This window comes from Carcharhinus amblyrhynchos, chromosome 34 (genome assembly GCF_965287045.1).
Source record: "Carcharhinus amblyrhynchos chromosome 34, sCarAmb.v2.hapA, whole genome shotgun sequence".
Classification (NCBI taxonomy): domain Eukaryota; kingdom Metazoa; phylum Chordata; class Chondrichthyes; order Carcharhiniformes; family Carcharhinidae; genus Carcharhinus; species Carcharhinus amblyrhynchos.
In genome coordinates this window covers 6613195-6637357 of record NC_137357.1, presented here as the reverse complement: position 1 = coordinate 6637357, position 24163 = coordinate 6613195, and the positions used below count along the sequence as shown (strand labels likewise).

Sequence of the window (24163 nt, the reverse complement as noted above, 5' to 3'; positions counted from 1 at the left end):
CTCCTCCCCATCCACTCTCCCATACACACTCCTGCTCGCGCCCCCCCCACCCCCCATACACTCTCCTGCTCGCTCCCCCCTTTCTCCCATACACACTCCTGCTCGCTCCCCCCCCCTCCCGTACACACTCCTGCTCGCGCCCCACCCCCCATACACACTCCTGCTCGCGCCCCCCCCGACCCCCCATACACACTCCTGCTCATGCACCCCCCCCACCCCCCATACACACTCCTGCTCATGCACCCCCCCCACCCCCCATACACACTCCTGCTCGCTTCCCCCTCTCCCGTACACACTCCTGCTCGCTTCCCCCTCTCCCGTACACACTCCTGCTCGCTTCCCCCTCTCCCGTACACACTCCTGCTCGCGCCCCACCCCCATACACTCTCCTGCTCGGTCCCTCCCTCTCCCATACACACTCCTGCTCGCTCCCCCCTCTCCCATACACTCTCCTGCTCGCTCCCCACTCTCCAGAGGCCCAGCTCACAGGGCAGCAAGCAGAAAGCTGTGAAGGGGTACGAGTGAGTGAGGGAATCAGGATACGGGAACAGTGAGTGAGTAAATGAAGGAGTGATCAGGTGAGGACGACTTGAGTGAGTGGGGGATGGGGAGAGGCAAACAATGGGGGCGGGGGGTGAATGAGTGGGGAGATGAGAATGCTGAGTGAGTGAGTGAGTGAGGAGAGGGAGACTGTCAGGAGGGGCGGATGCTGAGTGAGTGCAGGGATCGGGAGAAGGAAATGGTGAGAAACAGTGTGAGTGTGGGAGGGGATCAAGAGAAGGAATGGTGAGTGAGCAAGTAGGTGAGGGGATCAGGAGAAGGGAACACAGTGTGTGTGAGTGAGTGAGGGGGAGGGAAGGAGAGAGGAGAGAGAGGGGAAGGGAGTAAGAGGATCAGGAGAAGGGTTGGTGAGTGAGTGGGTGGGTGAGTGGGCGGGTGGCAGTGGAGTGGCGGTTCATGTTGAAAATGCTGCCTGTGCATTCAGTGTTCCTGTTGGCTGCACAGGAACTGCACTGAGGCAGGGACGGAGACAGTGCCATTTAAACAACTTTCCTAATTTACAGACTGTCCCAAACAACAGAACGTGCTTCAAACAAGACCGATAGCTGTCATATAAAAGCCATGATGCCAGGTTCTGGGATAGAGAAGCAGCATGTTACACACCTGTCATGATAGTGAATGATTGCTGTCAGTGCCCGCACACAAATCCGGTAACACATCAAGTGTATGTGCTTGCTGAGAAAGTCTTTCAACCTGGACAAAGGGAGCAGAAACACTGCCAAACTTCAGTCAATGGCGAGGCAAACAGAAGACACAGTGCACATAAAAGAATGAAATAAAATGGACAAAACCCCCAGTGGAACTGTTCAGAATGCCACACTGAATGTCAGTCTACATCAGCAGAGTTCAGTGTGAGGATTACAATGGGTCTCGCTGTCCCTTCACACAGGAGAGCAAACAGAAACCAGCCAGAGCTCCCACTGCTAAGTGCACCGCTGAATACTGGAGGAGAAACTGAAGACTACCATTTCCAAACCTCCCCCTATTCCCACTCAATCTGGCACAGGTTTGACCAAACAGAGCCTGCTCATAAATCTTATAGACACCCTCAACAGGCGGCACAGTGGTCAGCACTACTGCCTCACAGCACCAGGGATCCGGGTTCGATTCCCGGCATGGGTAACTGTCTATGCGGAGTCTGCACGCTCTCCCTGTTTCCTCTGGATGCTTCGGTTTCCTCCCACAGTCCAAAAGATGTGCAGGTTAGGTGGCCTGACCGTGTTAAATTGTCCCTTAGTGTCAGGGGACCGGCAGGGTAAATATATGGGGTTACGGGGATAGGTCCTGGATGGGATTGTGGTCGGTGCAGACCCAATGGGCCGACAGGTCTCCTTCTGCATTGTAGGGATTCAGTGATTCTACGAAATAACAAACAGTCAAAGGATCTTCAGTACATCACTTGTGTAGCACTCCCTCCAGCACACTCCTGACTGCACCAACTTGGAAGCATTGACCTTCTGCCTGAATTATGATAAGGAAAGCACAAATATATCTGTGGGGAGAACTGAGGGAAGCATGACTCAGCTGACTGCAGCCATCAGATGTTTCATTGCAAGACGGTGTGTAATTGCTATGGTATTAAGGTTCAGGTTGACAATACCAGTTGGGTACAAGTGCCCTCAGCTACACAGTCCAGTAATCTGCTGGAATGTGCGCATTTGCAGCAATGAGGAGGGGACATAACGAAACCAAGTCCCTGGACATCAGATGAGGACAGGATTTGGCCGCGGCTCAGTTGAAATATCGCCCTGGACTTCCTTTGCGAGGAATGGCCACCCCGGCTAGGGATCAGAGCTCTGCAATTGGAGCTCAGTCCGAGTGGACATCGTCAGTGAGGATGCGGCAGTGGGAAAGGTGGATCTAGAGGGATGAACAAGAGCCCTCTACCTGGTTCTAGCAGAGACAGCACTCACCAGCCATTTGGCAAATATCCCACCATGGTCGTCCCGATTACCAACAAGCTGATTCCAGTGATTGCCAGGGTAACCCTACAGACACAACAAGAATATCACACAATTAGGATTTAATGCAGTTTACAACAATCCTTTTCCAACACAGGCTTCATATAAACTCCAAGGAGACAGCAAACCAATCGGGAGAAGACAGCACTGTTTTCAGAACCTTCTATCTCCCATTCATTCCCTGCAGTTTCCACGTTATCATTCCTGCTCTTTTTAAAAAAAAAACCCACATTGGCCTCACGAAGGGTCAAAAGATGTTTCCAATTCACTCTTCCTTTTGATGGATTCAGTGCTAATCAAAATCAGGGCAGCACACTGGTTAGCATGAGTCGCAAAAACCCAGCTTGCAGGTGCAGCAGGTGGTCAGGAAGGCGAATGGGATGCTGGCCTTCATAGCGAGGGGGATTGAATATAAAAGTAGGGAGGTCTTGCTGCGGCTGTATAGGGCATTGGTGAGGCCGCAGCTGGAGTACTGTGTGCAGTTTTGGGCGCCGCACCTGCGCAAGGATACTTTGGCCTTGGAGGGAGTGCAGAGGAGGTTTACTAGGCTGATACCGGAGTTGAGGGGGTTGAGCTATGAGGAGAGGCTGAATAAATTAGGCTTGTACTCGTTAGAGTTTAGAAGGATGAGGGGAGATCTCATTGAGACGTATAAGATGATGAATGGGATGGATAGGATAGAGGTGGAGAGACTCTTCCCACTCAGAAAGGACAGTAGGACTAGGGGGCACAGCCTCAAGATAAAGGGGGGGGGGGGGTGGGGGGGGCAGTTTAGAACAGAGTTGAGGAGGAACTTCTTCACTCAAAGGGTGGTGAATCTCTGGAATTCTCTGCCCGTTGAGGTGGTGGAGGCTGCCTTGCTAAATATTTTTAAGACCCGGGTTGATGGGTTTTTGATAGGCAAGGGGATTAAGGGTTACGGGGAGAGGGCGGGAATGTGGAACTGAGACACGACAGATCAGCCATGATCTTATTGAATGGCGGGGCAGGCTCGAGGGGCTGGATGGCCTACTCATGCTCCTATTTCTTATGTTCTTATGTTCACTGCTGCCGCACAGCGCCAGGGACCCAGGTTTGATTCCCACCTCGGGTTGTCGTCTGTGCAGAGTCTGCATGTTCTCCCCATGTCTGCACGGGTTTCCTTCACACGCTCCAGTTTCCTCGCAGTGCAAAAGACGTGCAGGTGAGGTGGATTGGCCACGCTAAATTGCCCCTTAGGGTTAAGGGGACCAGCTAGGGTAAATATGTGGAGGTTACAGGGATAGGGCCTGGGTGGGATTGTTGTCAATGCAGAATTGATGGGCCGAATGGCCTCCTTCTGCACTGCAGGGATTCTATGATTTTATTCCGTAAGGCAGTGAGGGATAGCTCTCCGAAAGAGCTGATGGGCTGAATGGTATCCTTCATTCAGACCTATGCTATTCTATGATTTTATTTCTGGTGAGAAGGGACTGGACTGGAGATGCTATTTGTAACCAGCAGTTGTTTGTCCGGAGGAGTCAGTGTGTCGAGGCAAGGCAGTCTATAATTCCAACACAGAGAGCTCGGGCACTTGCAGTGACAATATGGGTCCACTATCACTAGCTGACTGGCGCGCATGCACATGCACACACAGAAAGGTCACCTGGTGATTCGCCAGCCAGCTGCTATGTGGGAAACAGCCCGAGGAGGAGAAAAACATTAAAGCAGTTTCAGAGAGCCAGAGATCAGCCGGTGGTCACACTCCTGGCACACACCCTGAACACTGAGCCCTGACTCAGTAATACCGTCACACGTGGAAACTAGAAGCAGGAGAAGGCCGTTCGGCCCTTGGAACCTGCTCCACCATTCATTTTGATCATGGCTGATCATCAAATTCAATATCCTGATCCCCCTCCCCACCCCCCCCGCCCAATTCCCATATCCCTCGATCCCTTTAGCCCCAAGAGCTAGATCTAATTTCTTCTTGAAATCACACATTTTGGCCTCAACTACTTTCCGTGGGAGTGAATTGCACACATTCACCACCCTCTGGGTGAAGAAATTTCTCCTCACCTCAGGTTTACCCCTCATCCTCAAACTATGATCCCCAAGTTCTGAACTCCCTCACCATCAGGAACATTCTTTCTGAATCTACCCTGTCTAACCCTGTTAGAATTTTATAAGTTTCTATGAGATCCCCCCCCTCAGTCTCTTAAACTCCAGTGAATATAATCCTAACTGTCTTAGTCTCTCCTCATATGACAGACCTGCCACCCCAGGAATCAGCCTGGTAAACCTTCACTGTACTCCCTCTACAGCAAGGACATCCTTCCTCAGATAAGGACACCAAAACTGCACACAATACTCCAGATGTGGTCTCACCAACGCCCTGTACAACTGCAGCAAAACATCCCTGTCCCTATACTCAGATCCTCTCGCTATGAAGGCCAACATATCATTTTCTTTCTTCATTGCCTGCTGTACCTGCGTGCCTACTTTCAGTGACTGATGCACGAGGACTCCAAGGTCTCGCTGGGTATCCACCTCTCTCAATTTACACCCATTCAAATAATAATCTGTCACAAGAACAACATCCGAATCATCTGAAGTCTTATACTCGTCATCTCAGCGTAGCTTTTTAAGGTTAAAGGAGCCACTTCATTCAGCTCTCAGAGCCTAGTAATCAGTCACTGTATCAATGACCAGTCAGTTTAAATCTCATTGAGATTATGGGAAGTAGCTGATTAGTGTTGAAACTATCTCGCAAGGAGGCAGGGAGCAAGCAGAATACCTTCAGACACACAAGTCTGCTCACGCCTCACAGGGAATGGTGCCAGTGCCTGAGGGTTTGGCAGAAGGGGTGACGATCTGGAATGCGCTGCTTGGGAGGGTGGTAGACGCAGGTTGCCTCACTTCCTTTAACAAGTACCTGGATGAGCACTTGGCACGTCATAGATAGGATTAGGTTGGGAGTTCAGGTGTTTCATATGTGTCCACGCAGACCTGAATGAACATTCATTAGTTGGCAGAGTTCTTTTTTTCTAATTCATTCATGGGACATGGGCATCACTGGCTGGACCAGCATTTATTGCCCATCCCTAATTGCCCAAGGGCAGCTGAGAGTCAACCACATTGCTGTGGCTCTGGAGTCGCATGTAGGCCAGAGCAGGTAAGGAAGGCAGATTTCCTTCCCTAAAGGATATTGGTGAACCAGACACATTTTTTCGACAATCGACATGGTTTCATGGTCATCTTTATTATAGAGTCATAGAGGTTTACAGCATGCAAACAGGCCATTCGGCCCAACTTGTCCATGCTGCCCCCTTTTTTTAAAACCCCTAAACTAATCCCAGTTGCCCACATTTGGCCCATATCCCTCTATACCCACTGTACCCATGTAACTATCTAAATGCTTTTTAAAAGATAAAATTGTACCCGCCTCTAACTCTGGCAGCTTGTTCCAGACACTCATCGCCCTCTGTGAAATAATTGCCCCTCTGGACCCTTTTGTATCTCTCCCCTCTCACTTTAAACCTACGCCCTCTAGTTTTAGACTCCCCTACCTTTGGGGATTCCAGATGTTATTTTTATTGAATTCAAATTTTACCATCTGCTGTGACAGGATTCGAACTGGGGTCCCCAGAACATGAGCTGAGTTTCTGGATTCATAGTCTAGTGTCACATGTAGGCCAGACCGGGTAAGGATTTCCTTCCCGAAAGGAACCAGATGAGTTTTTCCGACAATCATGGTCATCAGTAGATTCTTAATTCCAGATTTTTTTTATTGATGAGCCACGACAGATCAGCCATGATCTTATTGAATGGCGGGGCAGGCTCGAAGGGCTAGATGGCCTACTCCTGCTCCTATTTCTTATGTTCTTATAATTCAAAATCCACGAACTGCGGTGATGGGATTCAAACCTGGGTCCCCAGAACATTAGTTGGATTAATAGTCTAGCGGTGATACACGAGGCCATCGTCTCCCAAGAGGGTGGAAAAAGGTCTTCAATCAGCTGTGAGGTTGCAGAATTCTTTACCAGGGTTGGTGGGGAAATTCAGTCAACATGAGTGGATTGAAGCGATGTGGAAACAAGGTGAGCAAAGGAGATTAGACTATTTGTTCACCAGCTAGATAAATACATGCGTGAACTGGGATGTATCTCTTTGTATTGCAACTTATTATTATTTCCTAATGGCTTGTCTGCCCGCGAGTTAACCCAACGTAAGCCGACAGTATACCAGCAGGAATTGAAACTAAACTCCTTTCAGAGCCCATGAATTATAGGAAAGATGTGATCGCACTGGAAGGGGATGCAGAAGAGATTCACCGGGATGCTGCCTGGGACAGTGTGTTAGAATGTCACCGCTGACAACTTTGTATTGGATGTCATGTGACCAAGGGTGACAAACTGTAAGGGTCAGCTGACCCAGTAAACCATGGAACCAATTACAGAGTGATGTGATGGTCAGCTAACTCACTATAAATAAGAACCTGCTTGGAACTGTGTGGAGCCTGGAGTGGCCCAGGGCGAGGTCCCAAGTTTGGAGTAATAAAGTTTCTTTATTAAATCCTTTTTTTTGATTTCTAAGTTGGAGTAAGTTTTGTTGTATTTTCATGATCTGCATTTGAAGAGTTCCTTCTGAAGAAACATGGGACATTTAAGTTATGACGAGAGAGAGGCTGGGTTGTTTTTGTTGGAGCAGAGAAGACTGAAGGACAACCCATTTGTGGTGCACAAGATTATGAGGGGCATGGACAGAGGGGATAAGGAGCAGCTGTTCCCCTTAGTTGAAAGGTCAGCCATGAGGGGAGATAGGTGAGGGACAAGAGGTTTAGGGAGATGTGAAGAAAAACCTTTTTCCCCAGAGGGTGGTGAGGGTCTGGAATGTGCTGCCTGACATCCTTGAAAAAGTACCTGGATGAGCACTAGGCATATCATCACATTCAGGATTATGGGTCAAGTGCTGGGATTAGGTGGGAGTTCAGGTGTCTCTAATGTGTCGGTGCAGACTCAATGGGCCGAAGGGCCTCTTCTGCGCAGTGTGATTCTATGTGACACTCCTTTTGGAAAAAAAAACTTTAGCAGCAGATTGGTAATTAATCATGGTAAATGTGTGGGGGGTTACCGGGACAGGGAGAGGGCATGGCTAAGATACTCTGCCAGACAGAAAGAAATCCCAGAACACCAGCTTAAAGTCCAACAAGTTTATATGTAGCAAAAGCTACCTGACGAAGGGCAGCCTGTTCCGAAAGCTTGCAGTTTTTGCTACAAATAAACCTGTTGGACTTTAAGCTGGAGTTGTGGGATTTCTTTCTGTTTTATTCCAGTCCAACGCCAGCATCTCCACATCATGACTACCAGGCAGAGTCAGTGCAGGCTCGATGGGCTGAATGACCTCTTTCTGCATCGTAGGGATTCTGTGATACTTGGTCCATGTCACACTCCTGTTCCGCAAAGGTGCAACTTTCAAAACCGGGAACACAGGATAAACAGGTTGGAGGTCAAACTGTCTAGTACGTAGTCTATTGCTGCCACTTCCAGGTCAATTGGTGGGATTGTTGTTGGTGCAGGCTCGATGGGCCAAATGGCCTCCTTCTGCACTGTAGATTTGATAATTCAATGACTCTGATGTTGGAAGTAAAGATGCGCTCCAAACTATGAGGGACATCAAGTCCATCGACAGAAGTGACCATGACAAACACAAAGAACACCTTGTGTAAAATTGATGATAGGGTAGAAAGGAACACTCAACACTGTGCACGGTCTTCAGCTGAATTCTGGTTACGAGTTCCAGCTGTGAACGACGCCCAGTCCATCACTCAAACCAGTCTCCCATCCATTGGCCCTGTCTACACTTCCCACTGCCTCAGAAAAGCAGCCAGCATAATCAAGGACCCCACGCACCCTGGACATTCTCTCTTCCAACTTCTTCCGTCGGGAAAAAGATACAAAAGTCTGAGGTCACGAACCAACCAACTCAAAAACAGCTTCTTCCCTGCTGCCATCAGACTTTTGAGTGAATCTACCTCACATTAAGTTGGTCTTTCTCTGTACACTAGCTATGACTGTTACACTACATTCTGCACTCTCGTCTTTCCTTCTCTCTGAAGGGTATGCTTTGTCTGTAAAGCGCGCTGGAAACAGTACTCTTCACTGTGTGCTAATACATGTAGTAATAATAAGTAAATCAAATGAAAGCAACCAGAACTTTGTCACCTTATTAGACGTGAGCTAAGATTGCCACACCATCCTCGCCATCAAAAGGCTGTGACGCTGTCAGCTAGTGGCCCTGCCTCAGGCTGTCTGTTGCTGAAAGTCTTATCCAAGCTCTTCTCTCCTCCATGCTCTCTACTCTCTTCACCACGCGCCCCCCCCCCAACCACCACACAGTATGTGCATTTATAGGAATCATGATGCCCGCACTCACTTCCTCCCTCAGATCATCCTTGCAGTTGTCATTTTGTTTTTAGACTTTGTGCCAGTGTATCTCAGTATCCACTCCAGGGTTTACACTGAGCGCCGCAGCCTCACTGCAATGTTGATAATATGGTGTCACAATGTGAAGTTTGATTTCCCAATCCCAACACTTGCCTCTCCTTCACTCAAGGACACACAGGACATTAAAAAAATGCTGTTCTGTGTCCTGTTACTGGAACACATTTGAAATATTACACTTCATAATTGCGAAAGGGACCCTGAACTCATTCCAACTCAAGTCAATGGCTTTTTTAAAACACTCAACGAAGGGGTATCCTTGTCCTTCACTGTCTGCTGAAACACTGGGTGCCAAGAGCAATTGGCACACTGCTTTTCTCTATTTAGACTGTGCAATCTAACACAGAAACTAGAAACAGGAGGAGACCATTCGAGCCTGTTCCGCCATTCCTCTTGATCATGGCTGATCATCAAATTCAATATCCCAATTCCTTCCCTTCCTCCTCTTGGTCCCTTTAGCTCCAAGAGCTATATCTACTTTCTTCATGAAATCAGACAACGTTTTGGCCTCAACTACTTTCTGTGGGAGTGAATTCCACACATTCACCACCCTCTGGGTGAAGAAATTTCCCCTCACCTCGGTTTTAAAAGGTTTACCCCTTATTCTCAAACTATGACCCCCTAGTTCTGTACTCCCCCCACCATCGGGAACTTTCTTTCTGAATCTACCCTGTCTAACCCTGTTAGAATTTTATAAGTTTCTGAGATCCCCTCTCACTCTTCTGAACTCCAGTGAATATAATCCTAACCGACTTAGTCTCTCCTCATATGACAGACCTGCCACCCCAGGAATCAGCCTGGTAAACCTCCACTGTACTCCCTCTACAGCAAGGGCATCCTTCCTCAGATAAGGAGACCAAAACTCCACACAATACTCCAGGTCTAGCCTCACAACACCCTGTATAATTGCAGCAAAACATCCCTATCCCTGTACTCAAATCCTCTCGCTATGAAGGCCAACATAGCATTTGCCTTCTTTACTGCCTGCTGTACCTGCGCGCTCACTTTCACCAACTGATGCACGATGACTCATTGGGTATCCACCTCTCTCGATTTATACCCATTCAAATAATAATCTGCGTTCCTATCACTGCTACCAAAGTCGATAACCTCACATTTATCCACATTATACTGCACTGCCATGCATTGTACCCACATACACAGCCTGTCTAAATCACGCTGAAGCATCTCTGTATCCTCCTCACAGCTCACCCTCACACCCAACTTTGTATCGTCTGCAAATTTGGAGATAAATGGGCCATGACCTGCAATGGTGTCTTCTTACGATCAATCTCAGGACAAGATGTCTCCATTGCTGGGATATTAATGCACGCCCACCAATGTTGTTATAATGCTTCTCAAGGCCTGGGAGCACCTTACAACCCAGAAAGCCACACCCACGGGTACCTAGAGAAAGGGAGTGGACAAAACTGGGAGCAGTGAGCTGTTCCACCACGACAGGCATCACAACCAGGCCTGCTACCCCCCAAGCAACCTTTCAAAGAACAAAGGACAGTACAGCACAGGAACAGGCCCTCCAAGCCTGAGCCAATCATCATGCCTGCCTAAACTAAAACCGTCTGCATTTACAGAGTCCATATCCTTCCATTCCCATCCTATTCACATATCCTTCCAGTTGCCCCTTAAATGCCGCTATCGTGTCCGGTGCCACCACTTCCCCGGGCAGCGCCTTCCGAACATTCTCAACCCTCTAAAAAACTTGCCTCGCACATCTCCTCTAAACTTTTCCCCACGCACCTTAAAACCCATGTCCCCTAATACTTGACTTTTCTCCCCTAGGAAAGAGCATCTGACTATCCAGTCTGTCCATGCCACTCAAATCTTGTAAATTTCTAACAGGTCACCCCGTCAACCTTCACTGTTCCAGTGAGAACAAACTGAGTTCATCCAACCTCTCCTCATAGCTAGTGCCCTCCAGACCAGGCAACATCCTGGTAAACCTCTTCTGTACCCCGTCCAAAGCATCCACATCCTTCTGATAACGTGGCAACCCAGAATTAAACACAATATTCCAAATGAGGCCCAACTCAGATTCTGTACAGCTGCAGAGATTTTGAGATATTTCTCTCCTCTCTATGAGAAAGACAAAGAGATAACATTAATCTGGGAGACAGCACTGAGCCCAAAACTACCCAGAAACATCTGGAGTCGGAATCCAAAGAGTCCGCAGGAGATTCCACACGGTTTTCTGCTCACAACATTGCAGATGGAGGAGAAACGAGACACTGCACGGGCAAGGTCTCACCGAGTAATCCTGACACGACAACTCTGTGCTTACCTCAGCGGCAGTAAAAAGCAGTAGCGGACAAAAACACCCAAACCCCAGAGGATAGTCAGGCGGAGGCTGATGTACTGAAAATTATTGTTTGTCCTTGTCATCAAGTTCCAAGACTCCAGCTCCTCAGCGGAGAACCGCTTGGTGACCTCGTCGTCCACGATGGTCTCCACGCCCTTCCTGCAGAAGTAGAAGATATCAGACATTTCAAACTCCTCCCGACTGTCCAGGGCTCTGTTGCTCCCATTCCGCCTCATCTGCTTTATCTCCTCTTCCAGAGACGTGGGCTCCTTCACGATTATACCTAGGAGGGGAGAGATAAAGACATTACACTTTGTGCACCGTCACCTCGACAACACCAGTTGGGGGAAGGGCTTGAGGAAACCACTCACATTAACAGAGAAACTGGCACATAATACGCAGCCAGTGGCCACTCTGAACAGGGTGGCACAGTGGTTAGCACTGCTGCCTCACAGCACCAGGAAACCCAAGTTTGATTCCTGGTTTCGGGTCACTGTTTGTGCAGAGTCTGCACTTTCTCCCCGAGTCTGCAACCAAAATCTTGCAATTTTCAACCCCTTTTCATCTAATCGTCCTTGCTTCCGGAGAGCAGAGCCCCACATTGGTCACTGTCTGAGTACAACACATCTGTTGTATCTCTGCTATCATGCTGTGTATCTTTTGCACCCAAAAGGGTGGCACAGTGGTTAGCAATGCTGCCTCGCAGCGCCAGGGACCCACGTTCGATTCCTGGCTTGGGTCACTGTCTGTGTGGAGTCTGCGCTTTCTCCCCATGTCTGTGTGGCTTTCCTCCGGGTCTCCGGTTTCCTCCCACAGTCCGAAAGACATGCAGGTTAGATGCTAAGTTCTCCCTCAGTGTACCCGAACCAGTTGCTCGAGTATGGCGATCAGGGATTTTCACAGTAACTTCACTGCAGTGTTAACGTAAGCCTACTTGTGGCACTGATAACTAAACTTTAACTTTAGCGAAAATAGTTTCTTTTCAATTTGAAGACTTCCTTTGGTTCCATGGAGATCGAGCTTTGCCCTCAGGCCAGGAGACAGGGACATGAAACTATTCTGAGGGAGGCAGGAATTACATACCAGGGCATATTTCCTTCCCAAAAAGACACTAGTGAACCAGATGGGTTTCTAAGTCAATCCGGTACCTTTTTGGCAGTCATCATTAAGACTAGCTTTGTATTCCTGGCTCATTCATTAACTGAACTTAAATTCTCACAAGTTGCTCCGGTGGGATTTGAACTGGAGCATTAGCCCAGGATTCTGGATATTGCTAGTCTAGGGTGATCAAATCACCCTGCTCCCATCAGGGAATTGGCCTGTGCTAGTCCCAAGCTTTCTTGCCTGGTGTCACACTGCAGCAGCAGTCTAGTGCTAGGATGTTCGCCACTGTTCTTGACTTCTCTCTCTCTATCTTTCCGCCATGTTGCCTCGGCTTGCTGCAATGCTGGTCAGTCATTCCATCCCATCAACTATGTGTGGGGTGGCACAGTGGGTTAACACTGCTGCCTCTCAGTGCCAGGGACCCGGGTTCGATTCCCGGCTTGGGTCACTGTGTGGAGTTTGCATGTTCTCTCTGTGTCTGTGTGGGTTTCCTCCAGGTGCTCCGGTTTCCTCCCACACTCCAAAGATGTGCGGATTAGGTGGATTGGCCACGCTAAATTGCCCCTTAGTATCAAGGGGACTCGCGAGGGTAAATACATGGGGTTAAGGGGATTGGGCCTGGGTGGGATTATGGTTGGCGCAGACTCGATGGGCAGAATAGGCTCCTTCTGCACTGGAGGGATTCTGTGGATTCTAACCATCACTTGCCTGGATTAGATGGGCTGATATTTCACATTGCTAACCCACCGGTTATCCAAGCGGCGATACACACCAGCATTACCTTGTTCACTTTATTTGTTTCTTTTTATTCATTCGTGGGACATGAGCGTCACTGGCTGGGCCAGCATTTATTGCCCATCCCTAGTCGCCCTTGAACTGACTGGCTCACTAGATCATTTCAGAGGGCAGTTGAGAGTCAACCACATTGCTGTGTTCTGGAGTCACATGTAGCCCAGACGAGGTAAGGACTGCAGATTTCCTTCCGTAAAGGACATTAGTGAACCAGATCGGTTTTTCGACAATTGACAATGGTTTCTGAATCGACAATGGTAGATTCTTAATTCCAGATTTTGGTTTTATTGAATTCAAATTCCACCGTCTGCCGTGGCGGGATTCGAACCCAGGACATTAGGTGAACTTCTGGATTAATAGTCTTGTGATAATACCGCGAGGCCAACTCAACCGTAAGGTTCAGCCAGTCAAACATGGTACTTGCTGCAAATTGAAGGATCCTATGGCTTGGTGGTGCGCAATGGGTCAGTTCCGTCTGCACCAGCTCTTGTTGGACAGGGTGGAGGCGACGATCCCACGTCTCCCCGTCCCACTCTCATCATGACAGAGCGGTCAGCGTTTGGTACTTACCATTGGAGTTGGTTTTGTAGATCAGCTGCTTCCTCTCTCGAGCCCCTCTTTCTATCCGCAGTGTCGCCCACTGAAAAAAGGAAAGCAGAAACACTCACTGACCCGGTATGAAAAACTCCCAATGGGAGTGTGCGGGCACATCGAAAGATCACAAAATGGAGAGGATCCCAGTTTAGGGCAGTTACTGACAATGTTTTAGATCGTGTCCAATACTGCAGCGATTACAAACAGCCCCGGGGGAGCTGAACCTGATGACCAGTTCCTGTTCCCCGGCAGGAAAGTGTTAAATTAAAAGCGGAGGAATTTAGAGTAGCTAAGAGCAGTGGGCGAGAAGAGGATTGGGAGAGGTTTAAATGTCAACAAAGATTGACAAAAAAGTTGATAAAGGAGGGTAGAAGAAGCTATGAAGCTGGGCTAGCGCTTAATATAAAAAAGGATAGCAAGAGTTTTTATAAATATATAAAAAGGAAGAGGCTGGCTAGGGTGAACGTTGGTCCCTTAGCGGATGAGAAAGGGGACCTAGTGGTAGGGGATGGGGATATGGCTAAGGTCTTGAATAACTTTTTTGTTTCTGTCTTCACGGAGGAGGACGTGAATAATTTGCCGGGTGTTAGCGATGGAAAGGTGGTAGGACTGGAGGGTCTTAATGACATTACTGTTACTAGAGAGGTGGTGCGCAACAGACTGGAGGGGCTGATTGTGGACAAGTCCCCAGGACCGGGTGGAATGCATCCGAGGGTTCTGAAAGAAATGGCGGAGGTGATAGTGGATGCCTTGGTGGTTATTTTCCAGACGTCGCTGGATTCCGGGGAAGTGCCGGAGGATTGGAAAACGGCTAATGTTACGCCGTTGTTTAAGAAGGGTGCCAGGCAAAAGGCGGGGAATTACAGGCCGGTTAGTTTAACGTCTGTGGTAGGTAAAATGTTAGAATCCGTCATTAAGGAGGAAATTGCGAGGCATCTTGAAGGGAATTGCTTGATAGGGCAGACGCAACACGGTTTCATTAAAGGGAAGTCGTGTCTGACAAATTTACTGGAGTTCTATGAGGATGTGTCTAGGGCGGTGGATAGAGGAGAGCCGGTGGATGTGGTCTTTCTGGATTTTCAGAAGGCGTTTGATAAGGTACCTCACAAGAGGTTACTGCAGAAGGTCAGAGGACATGGAGTTGGGGGTAGGGTGTTAGCGTGGATAGAGGATTGGTTGTCAAATAGGAGGCAGAGAGTGGGGGTCAATGGGTGCTATTCGGATTGGCGGTTGGTGACTAGTGGGGTGCCCCAGGGGTCGGTGCTGGGGCCTCAGCTATTTACCATTTATATAGATGATCTGGAGGAGGGAACCGAGTGTAGGGTGTCGAAATTTGCTGATGACACCAAGATTGGGGGAAAGGCAAATTGTGCGGAGGGTGTGGAGAGTCTGCAGAAGGATCTAGATAGGCTGGGCGAATGGGCCAGGAAATGGCAAATGGAATTTAATGTTGGCAAGTGTGAGGTGGTCCACTTTGGTAGGAAGAATGGTAGGAAGGACTATTACTTACGTGGCGAAAAACTGCAGCAGGCGACGGTGCAGAGGGACCTCGGGGTCCTTGTGCATGAGTCGCAAAAACCCAGCCTGCAGGTGCAGCAGGTGGTCAGGAAGGCGAATGGGATGCTGGCCTTCATAGCGAGCGGGATTGAATATAAAAGTAGGGAGGTCTTGCTGCAGCTGTATAGGGCATTGGTGAGGCCGCAGCTGGAGTACTGTGTGCAGTTTTGGGCGCCGCACCTGCGCAAGGATATTTTGGCCTTGGAGGGAGTGCAGAGGAGGTTTACTAGGCTGATACCGGAGTTGAGGGGGTTGAGCTATGAGGAGAGGCTGAATAAACTAGGCTTGTACTCGTTAGAGTTTAGAAGAATGAGGGGAGATCTCATTGAGACGTATAAGATGATGAATGGGATGGATAGGATAGAGGTGGAAAGACTCTTCCCGCTCAAAAAAGACAGTAGGACTAGGGGGCACAGCCTCAAGATAAAGGGGGGGCGGTTCAGAACGGAGTTGAGGAGGAACTTCTTCACTCAAAGGGTGGTGAATCTCTGGAATTCTCTGCCCGTTGAAGTGGTGGAGGCTGCCTCGCTAAATATTTTTAAGAAGCGGGTTGATGGGTTTTTGATAAGAGAAGGGATTAAGGGTTATGGGGAGAGGGCGGGAAAGTGGAACTGAGCCACGACAGATCAGCCATGATCTTATTGAATGGCGGGGCAGGCTCGAAGGGCCAGATGGCCTACTTCTGCTCCTATTTCTTATGTTCTTATGTTCTTATGGCCCAGGGAAGGGAAGACCATCTGACAGGTCTAGCCTCAAACTGCTTTGATGTTTAATTTTTTTCATTTATTCATTCATGGGAGTTAGGTGTCACTGGCTGGGCCAGCATTTATTGCCCATCCCTCAGAACATTTAAGAGTCAACCACATTGCTGTGGCTCTGGAGTCACTTATTTTTATTTTATTAGTGTGACAAGTAGGCTCACATTAACACTGCAATGAAGTTACTGTGAAAATACCCCAGTCGCCACATTCTGGCGCCTTTTCGGGTTACACTGAGGGAGAATTTAGCACCGAACCAGCACATCTTTCAGGCTGTGGGAGGAAACGGGAGCACCTGGAGAAAACCCACACAGACATGGGGAGAACATGCAGACTTTGCACAAACAGTGACCCAAGTCAGGAATCGAACCCGGGTCCTGGCAGTACGACAAATTTCCTTCCCTAAAGGGCATTAGTGAACCAGATGGGTTTTTCCGACAATCGACAATGGTTTCATGGTCATCACTACATTTTTAATCCCAGATTTTATTTGAATTCAAATTTCACCACCTGCTGTGGTGGGAATCGAACCTGGGTCCCCAGAGGTCTCTGGCTTGCTAGTCCAGTGTCAATTCCACTGTATAGAACTGTAACTGTATACAGTTCTGTATAGATTACTGCTGTCATTTTTGGGATGGTGAGTGTCGACAGACGGCCTCGTTCTATCCTTACCCTATATGGGCGGCTCAGTGGCACAGTGATGAGCACTGCTGCCTCACAGCTCCGAGGACCCAGGTTCGATTCTCGGCTTGGGTCACCGTCTGTATGCAGATTGCACATTTTCCGTGTCTGTATGGGTTTCCTCCCACAGTCCAAAGATACGCAGGTTAGATGGATTGCCCATGCTAAATTGCCCCTTAGCGTCAAGGGGATTTAGCAGGATAAATACGAGGGGTTACTGGAATAGGGCCGAGGTAGGATTGCGGTCGGTGCAGACCCGATGGGTCAAATGGCCTCCTTCTGCACTGTCGGGAATTTATGACTCTTTGCTGGGCAAAATACATACTTTCCAGCAGGTAAAAGACTTCAGGATTGGGAATGTTTCCCAATTCCCCCTCTCGCTCAGAAGCGAGAAGAGTAATTGCAGCTTGCCCGAACGAGGTTAGATAACTCGGTACAGAACGAACACTGAACCTTCCGGGCGTGTGTGGCTCTGTAAGTGACCCACTGGGTCTTCACACACACAGACATAGTCAGGCAGACACACACCAACTCTTGCACAGGCAGGCAGAGACACACACACACGTGCGCACACACAAACACACGCGCACACACACACGTGCTGAAACTAGTTGGCAAATGCAGAGAGAAGCACCACTTCCCGGAATCAGTACAGCTGTTAAGGCTGCGACTATTCTAGGAAGATTACGGTGATCAATGCCTCATGGAAGTGCAGAGTGGCAGGATGAACCTTTGAAATGGGTAAGAATAGACTGACAGTATACAAGTGAAAGCCAAGTTCAGAAGCTATATGCATACTCCCAATAGCACAAGCGCCCCAATTAGCTGGCCACGGGAGACGGATTGAGAAGGCAAGACAACGTCGACCGTGTCAGCTATCCCGGAACGCTGACTTGGGATATCCACTGCCTTGTGAAGAAGGGCATCTACTGTACTGTATCTACACACACAGCATTAGCAGCAGGGCCAATGAATGGCAGCAGCCCCCACTGAGAACCCTCAGGAAATGGGCAAATTGTTCTCGATCAGCGACCACTACGAAAGGGACTTGTATTTCAAGCCATCATAGCTTGCAGACAACAATAAGTTACTCTGAAGTTAAAGCCACTTGAACGCCGCACGTTCCCACTTAGGAGTTGAATGGCCACTTAATTGTTTTTTGTGGTATGGGTTGAGGGAGGAATGTTGGCCAGGATTCAAAAATCCCTCTTCAAATATTTACATGGGATCTTTACCATCCACCTGCACCTACATTCAGTGACTCATTCCCAGTTCAGTACAACCAAGATTCAGCAGAACGTACCATGGAGTAAATTACACCACAGACCGTGAATAACCCCCAGCGGGGAAAGACAAAGAGATGGTGTAAGAATTCAGTAGATATACACAAGAGATTATTCCTGATCTGTACATTTCCAGGCCAACGAGGAAGGGAGTAGCTCTGGCTCTGGGACACAATGAGGCAGGTGGTAAATGTTTTAGTAAGGAACATTTGGGAAAGAGTGATCATAATGTCGTCAACATTCAAATAGTTATTGGAAAGAATAAGGAACAAAGGTAAAGATACCCAAAAAGGAGCAAAGAAAGACACAGATGGAGTATAAGAATAAATTACAGCTAACACCAAGAGGGACACAAATCTTTTGCAACGTATACACAATGAAAAGGTAGGAGCTTTAGTATCTAAAAAAGATCTTCTTGTGGAATCAGAATGCATGACTGGGTGATAAATAACATTGCCTTCACTAAGAAAATGATACAGTTAAAGAGTCAAGCTGGAGGTAGTGGAGAAACTGGATGACAGGAAAATAGACTTAGAAATAGTTAAAACTTTGGCAGCCTTCTGAGTGGAGAAGTCAGCCTGTCTGGATGGGATACATCCTAAGTTGTTGGGGGTGCCAACTGGAGAGACACTGCTCCCATTTTTCGATCCCCCTTAGGTTATAGGAGTGGAGGATTCCAAATGGTACACCCTTGTTCAGGAAGAATGCTAAACCCAATAACTGGAGGCCAGGCAGCATCAACATCAGTGGGAGCACACTCAACAAGGACAAAATTAGCCATTATCCACGGACTTGTTAAAGGCAAACCATACTTAACGAACTTGACTGAGTTCCTTGATGGGACTGATGAAGAGGGTTGAGGGGAATGCAGTTGATGTGGTGTATTAAGTATCTCACAACCATTTTTTTGAATCAGTCAATCTAATTTCTGTTTTTCTAGTAAGTTAACAGAGCATTTTAACCTTCTGTGTAGCAAGAAATCTTGTTTCAAAAAGGATTCCATGGCTTGAACAGCCAGCAAAGTCTCCATAACCAAACTGGTTCACTGATTATCAATATCATTTTCACTTTAATGGAATCACAGTGGTTAATGACATAACTTAGGGCATTCTCAACCCTACTTTAAAATTTATTGACTGAAGCCATATCTGAAACTAAGCACACAGGTACAGCTGGGAGTAAAGAAGGCAAATGTAATCTTTCTGAGTGAGAGGATTTGAGTATAGGAATAGGGATTTTTTGCTGCAATTGTAAAGGTCATTGGTTAGAACAAAGAACATTACAGCGCAGTACAGGCCCTTCGGCCCTCGATGTTTGCCAACCTGTGAAACAAATCTAAAGCCCATCTAACCTACACTATTCCAATACCATCCATATGTTTATCCAATGACTATTTAAAAGCCCTTCATGTGGGCTAATCCACTACTATTGCAGACAGGGCATTCCACGCTCTTAGTCCTCTGAGTAAAGATTTTTTTTGAGGGATGACCGAGGTAGATTCTTTACTCACACTTGGAGTACTGTGTGCAGTTTTGGTGTCCTTATCTGAGGAAGGATGTCCTTGCTACAGGGGAAGTATCGCGAAGGTTTCCCAGGCTGATTCCTGGGATGGCAGGTCTGTCATATGAGGAGAGACCGAGTCGGTTAGGATTACATTCACTGGAATTTAGAAGAGTGAGAGGGGATCTCATAGAAACTTATAAAATTCTAACAGGATTAGATTCAGAAAGAACTTACCCGATGGTGGGGGCACCCAGAATTAGGAGTCATAGTTTGAGGATAAGGGGTAAATCTTTCAGAACTGAGGTGAGGAGAAATTTCTTCACCCGGAGGGTGGTGAATGTGTGGAATTCATTACTACAGGAAGTAGTGAGGCTAAAATGTTGTGTGATTTCAAAAAGAAATTAGATATAGAGCTTGGGGCTAAAAGGATCAAGGGATCTGGGGCGGGGAGAGGTGGGGATATCAAGATATTGAATTTGATGCTGAGCCTTGATCACAATGAATGGTGGAGCAGGCTCGAAGGGCCGAATGGCCTCCTCCTGCTTCTTGTTTCGATGTTTGACAACCACGTGGTGATGAGTACGAGACTATGACAAAAGTAGTGAAGTGATTGAGACAGCAGCAGTAAAACAGCGACCAAGAGGAATGGTTTGAGTTGCTTAAGTCTAAAATTGACATATAAATAACAAGTGGCAAGCCTGATTTTTAATGTAACTTCACTCAACTCCATGCAGTCGCTGTTCCAGAGAGTCGAGTATGAACTGTTTGTCCTTAAAGATGAACAGAAATCGTTGCCCGACAATTCTTTGCTGTGCCTCAGCCCAGGATGGTTATTAAACTGGAATTTTCCAGCTCCAAGCCAGGTAAACTTTCCATACTGCTTCCAAGAACGGAACCTCTCTCTCAGAGACGGAACTGATTATGTATCCCCAGCTTAGGGTTAACCCCCTGGACAACATTTCAGCACAGCTCAGTGCTGACACGATCAATTACACATTTATACAGCACCGTACCCCATCCTCACACTGGGACCACTATGCTTCACGCTGGCGAACATAGCAGCCGGGTCTGATTAAGCAGCAGAGGAGGTGCCTTGTTACTCTGCTATTAAGTATCGGTGCAAAGTGAGGGAGTTGTATTAATCAGCAGGCCTGGGGAACAGCCTCTGCACTGCTTGAGGCGAACTGCCTGACTCACTGATACGGAGCAGAAGGGAAGAGACAATGGAAATTGAGAAAAGTGACCTTGTTGTGGTCGTATCCACTGAGCGGCACAGAGTGCCCAGGGCTTCAGAGAAACCATCCCATCCAGATTCAACTCCGAGTATACATCGCCCTCTGGGTGAAAGTGTTTTTCCTCAAACCCCCTCACCTCCAATCTCCGTCCTCCAGTCACCGATCCCTCCACCAAGGGGGAAAAGTAATAATGTTTATTTATTAGTGTCAGAAGTAAGGCTGAGATTAACACTGTAATGAAGTCATTGTGAAATTCCCCTAGTCGCCACACTCCCGTTCCGGTTCACCGAGGAAGAATTTAGCACCTAACTAGCACGTCTTTCGGACTGTGGGAGGACACCAGAGCACCCGGAGGAAACCCACGCAGACACGGGGAGAACGTGCAGACTCCACGCTGGCAGTGACCCGAGCCGGGAATCGAACCCGGGTTCCTGGGGCTGTGAGGCAGCAGTGCTAACCCACTGTGCCGACCTGCCACCCCACGAGGTTTCTTCCTGTCTATTTATGTCCCTCATAACGTCATCCCACACACCAAGAGCCTTGCCTGAGAAAGGGCGCAAGTCAGCTGGTGCCAACAGCATTGCACAGTGTGACACTGAACCAGGACGTCTCGAACACTTGGCCAGTCTGTCCAGGGGCAATAATTTCCTCTGCACAGCAGCCAAAAGTAACAAGGGGGAAGAAGGTCAGTCTCCACATGCTGTCCAGCAGCAGCTCAAAGCATCTAGGTGTGGGCATGTGCCCTGGCAGGCTCGAAGGGCTGGAGGCCTACTCCTGCTCCTATTTCTTATGTTCTTATGTTCTTATGTTCTTATGGATGTCTGAGAAACTTGGCACTTTTGTTGGGCAGGTTTGCCGACTCACGCTGGGTTGCACAAGTCCCATTGCCCAACCGGCTCACTTCAATAGACTTGTTTGGATAGACGACTGGTACAGCGGGTCGTCACAGCCAAATCCAATTCTGTCTCACTCAGCGTCTGTACTTTCCAGGTATCCATGGGGACAAGCTAGAGCTGTGGTCAACTGTTACTACCCCTTAGCCTGGTCTGGGGAGAGGGGGAGGGCATTGAGACTTCAATCTGCATGACTCAATATCACACTATGCAGTGTAGTACCATCAGTGGAATAGAATAAAAGAAGAACTTAACGTGCAGCACAAGATGTGGAGTTGAACACAAAGTTAATGCTGATTCAAAGTAATTGTTCTGGAGTGAAAAGGAACTCTCCAATGAACTCTGCAGCTCAGACCTGCTAATACTGATCAGCCTCATTTAAAAGAGGTATTTTCTGTGCGTATCAGAAGAGGGTGAAGAGGTTGAATTAGAAATCCCAGAATCCCGACAATGCACGAGGAGGCCATTCAGCCCATTGATTCTGCACCCACAACAATCCCACTCAGGCACTAACTCAGTAACTCCATGTATTTACCTTGCTAATCTCTCTAACCTGTGCATCCCAGGACACTAAGGAGCAATTTAGCATAGCTAATGCACCTAACCTACACATCTTTGGGAACTAAGGGGCAATTGAGCATGGCCAACCCTCCTAATCTGCACATCTTTTGGATACTGAGGGGCAATTTAGCATGACCAGTCCAACTGACCAGCACATCTTTGGACACTAAGGAATAATTTAGCATGGCCAATCCACCTAACTGTACATCTTTGGAGTGTGGGAGGAAACCGGAGCTCCCGGAGAAAACCCATGCAGACTCATACAGACAAGCTGGGAACCGAACCCAGGTCCCTGGCACTGTGAGGCAGCAGTGCTAACTGCTGTGCCACCATGTCACCCCCACTGAACGGAGGAAAATCTCACCACTTCCACACCCAGAAAATAGGGACTGCCCAAGGATGTGCAAAGCACTTACTTTTCAATCTGTTCAAACAGGCACACTTGCATTCAAGAATACTGAGCGGGCTTCAAGCAGAGACGTGGACAGAGAAAAATCTCCATTGCCGGGTCTCAAAAAGAGAACGTCAGGGGCCAACAATTACCATTCAGTTCCACACAACGGCTCTCCCTGATTCTCTGTGTAAAGTCCAACAGGTTTATTTGACAGCACAAGTCAGTAGCTTTTGGCGTGCTGCTCCTTCATCAGGTGAGTGGAAGTTCTGTTCACAAACAGGGCAAGTAAAGACACAAACTCAATTTACAAAATAATGGTTGGAATGCAAGTCTTTACAGGTAGTCAAGTCTTAAAGGTACAGACATTGTGAGTGGAGAGAAAGTTAAGCACAGGTTAAAGAGATGTGTATTGTTCTAGCCAGGACAGTTCGTGAGATTTTGCAACTCCAGGCCAGTAGTGGGGGTTACAGATTGTGTGACATGAACCCAAGATCCCGGTCGAGGCCTTCCTCATGTGCGTGGAACTTGGCCAAGTTTCTCTTTAACCTGTGCTTAACCCTCTCTCCACTCACATTGTCTGTAACTTTAAGACTTGATTACCTGCAAAGACTTGCATTCCAACCATTATTTTGTAAATTGTGTTTGTGTCTTTACATGCCGTTTGTGAACAGAACTCCCACTCACCTGATGAGGGAGCAGTGCTCTGCAGGCTTGTGGCTTGTGCTACCAAGTAAACCTGTTGGGCTTTAAGCTGGTGTTGTGAGACTTCTTACGTGTGCTTCCCCCAGTCCAACGCCGGCATCTCGACACCATCTCCGTGTTAAAGCAGATCCCAGCTCACTGTTACAGTGAGGACAAGAACGAGGAAATGACGCAAACTCAACAAAGTGATACGTGGAATACAAGCATTTTAACAGTCCTGCAATCAGTCCAAGGCAATCTTAAATCAGATTCTCAAGAATACAGTTTAAAATCTGCCTGGAATGTAGAAGAGATCAGCAATTCCAATGAACCAGAGTTGCGCAAATATGGGTAATAAGAGAAAGGGAAAGACAAAGGCTGTAATACAACTCCTCACCTACACTACACCAAGCTGGAGACAGACACTGGCTGCAGATATCATACAGTGGTGGCCATTTGGCCCGTATACGTGTACCGGCTCTGAAAGAGCTACCTTTTTTTATTATTCATTCATGGGACACAGGTATCGCTGACTGGGCCAGTGTTTATTGCCCATCCCTGGTTGCCTCAGGGCAGTTGAGAGTCAACCACATGGCTGTGGCTCTGGAATCACATGTAGGCCAGACTGGCTAAGGACAGCAGATTTCCTTCCCTAAAGAACATGACTGGACCAGTTGAGTTTTCAATCAAACGCCCCTCCTCTTTGTCCATCCATCAAACTCTGAGACGAACAAAGGGCACTGATAACTTCTGGTGAGTTTGAGTTTGTTTCCCAAGATGATACCGTGCAACAGCTGGTTCCCGTTCCACAAGCTGAAGGCCTGCTGGTC

General features: G+C 48.0%; 1 protein-coding gene across 1 annotated transcript in view; it reads right to left on the bottom strand.

Annotated features, from left to right (window-relative positions):
* The window catches only part of LOC145361258 (glycerol-3-phosphate acyltransferase 4-like), a 40239-nt gene that overhangs the window by 2118 nt on the left and 13958 nt on the right, over positions 1–24163 (bottom strand). The window contains exons 2-5 of the mRNA XM_080216890.1: positions 13764–13833; positions 11280–11580; positions 2475–2549; positions 1165–1254 (exon numbers count right to left, since the gene is read on the bottom strand). Of these exons, the coding sequence (XP_080073016.1) occupies positions 1165–1254; positions 2475–2549; positions 11280–11580; positions 13764–13833 (536 nt within the window). The remainder of the gene's footprint in view (positions 1–1164; positions 1255–2474; positions 2550–11279; positions 11581–13763; positions 13834–24163) is intronic.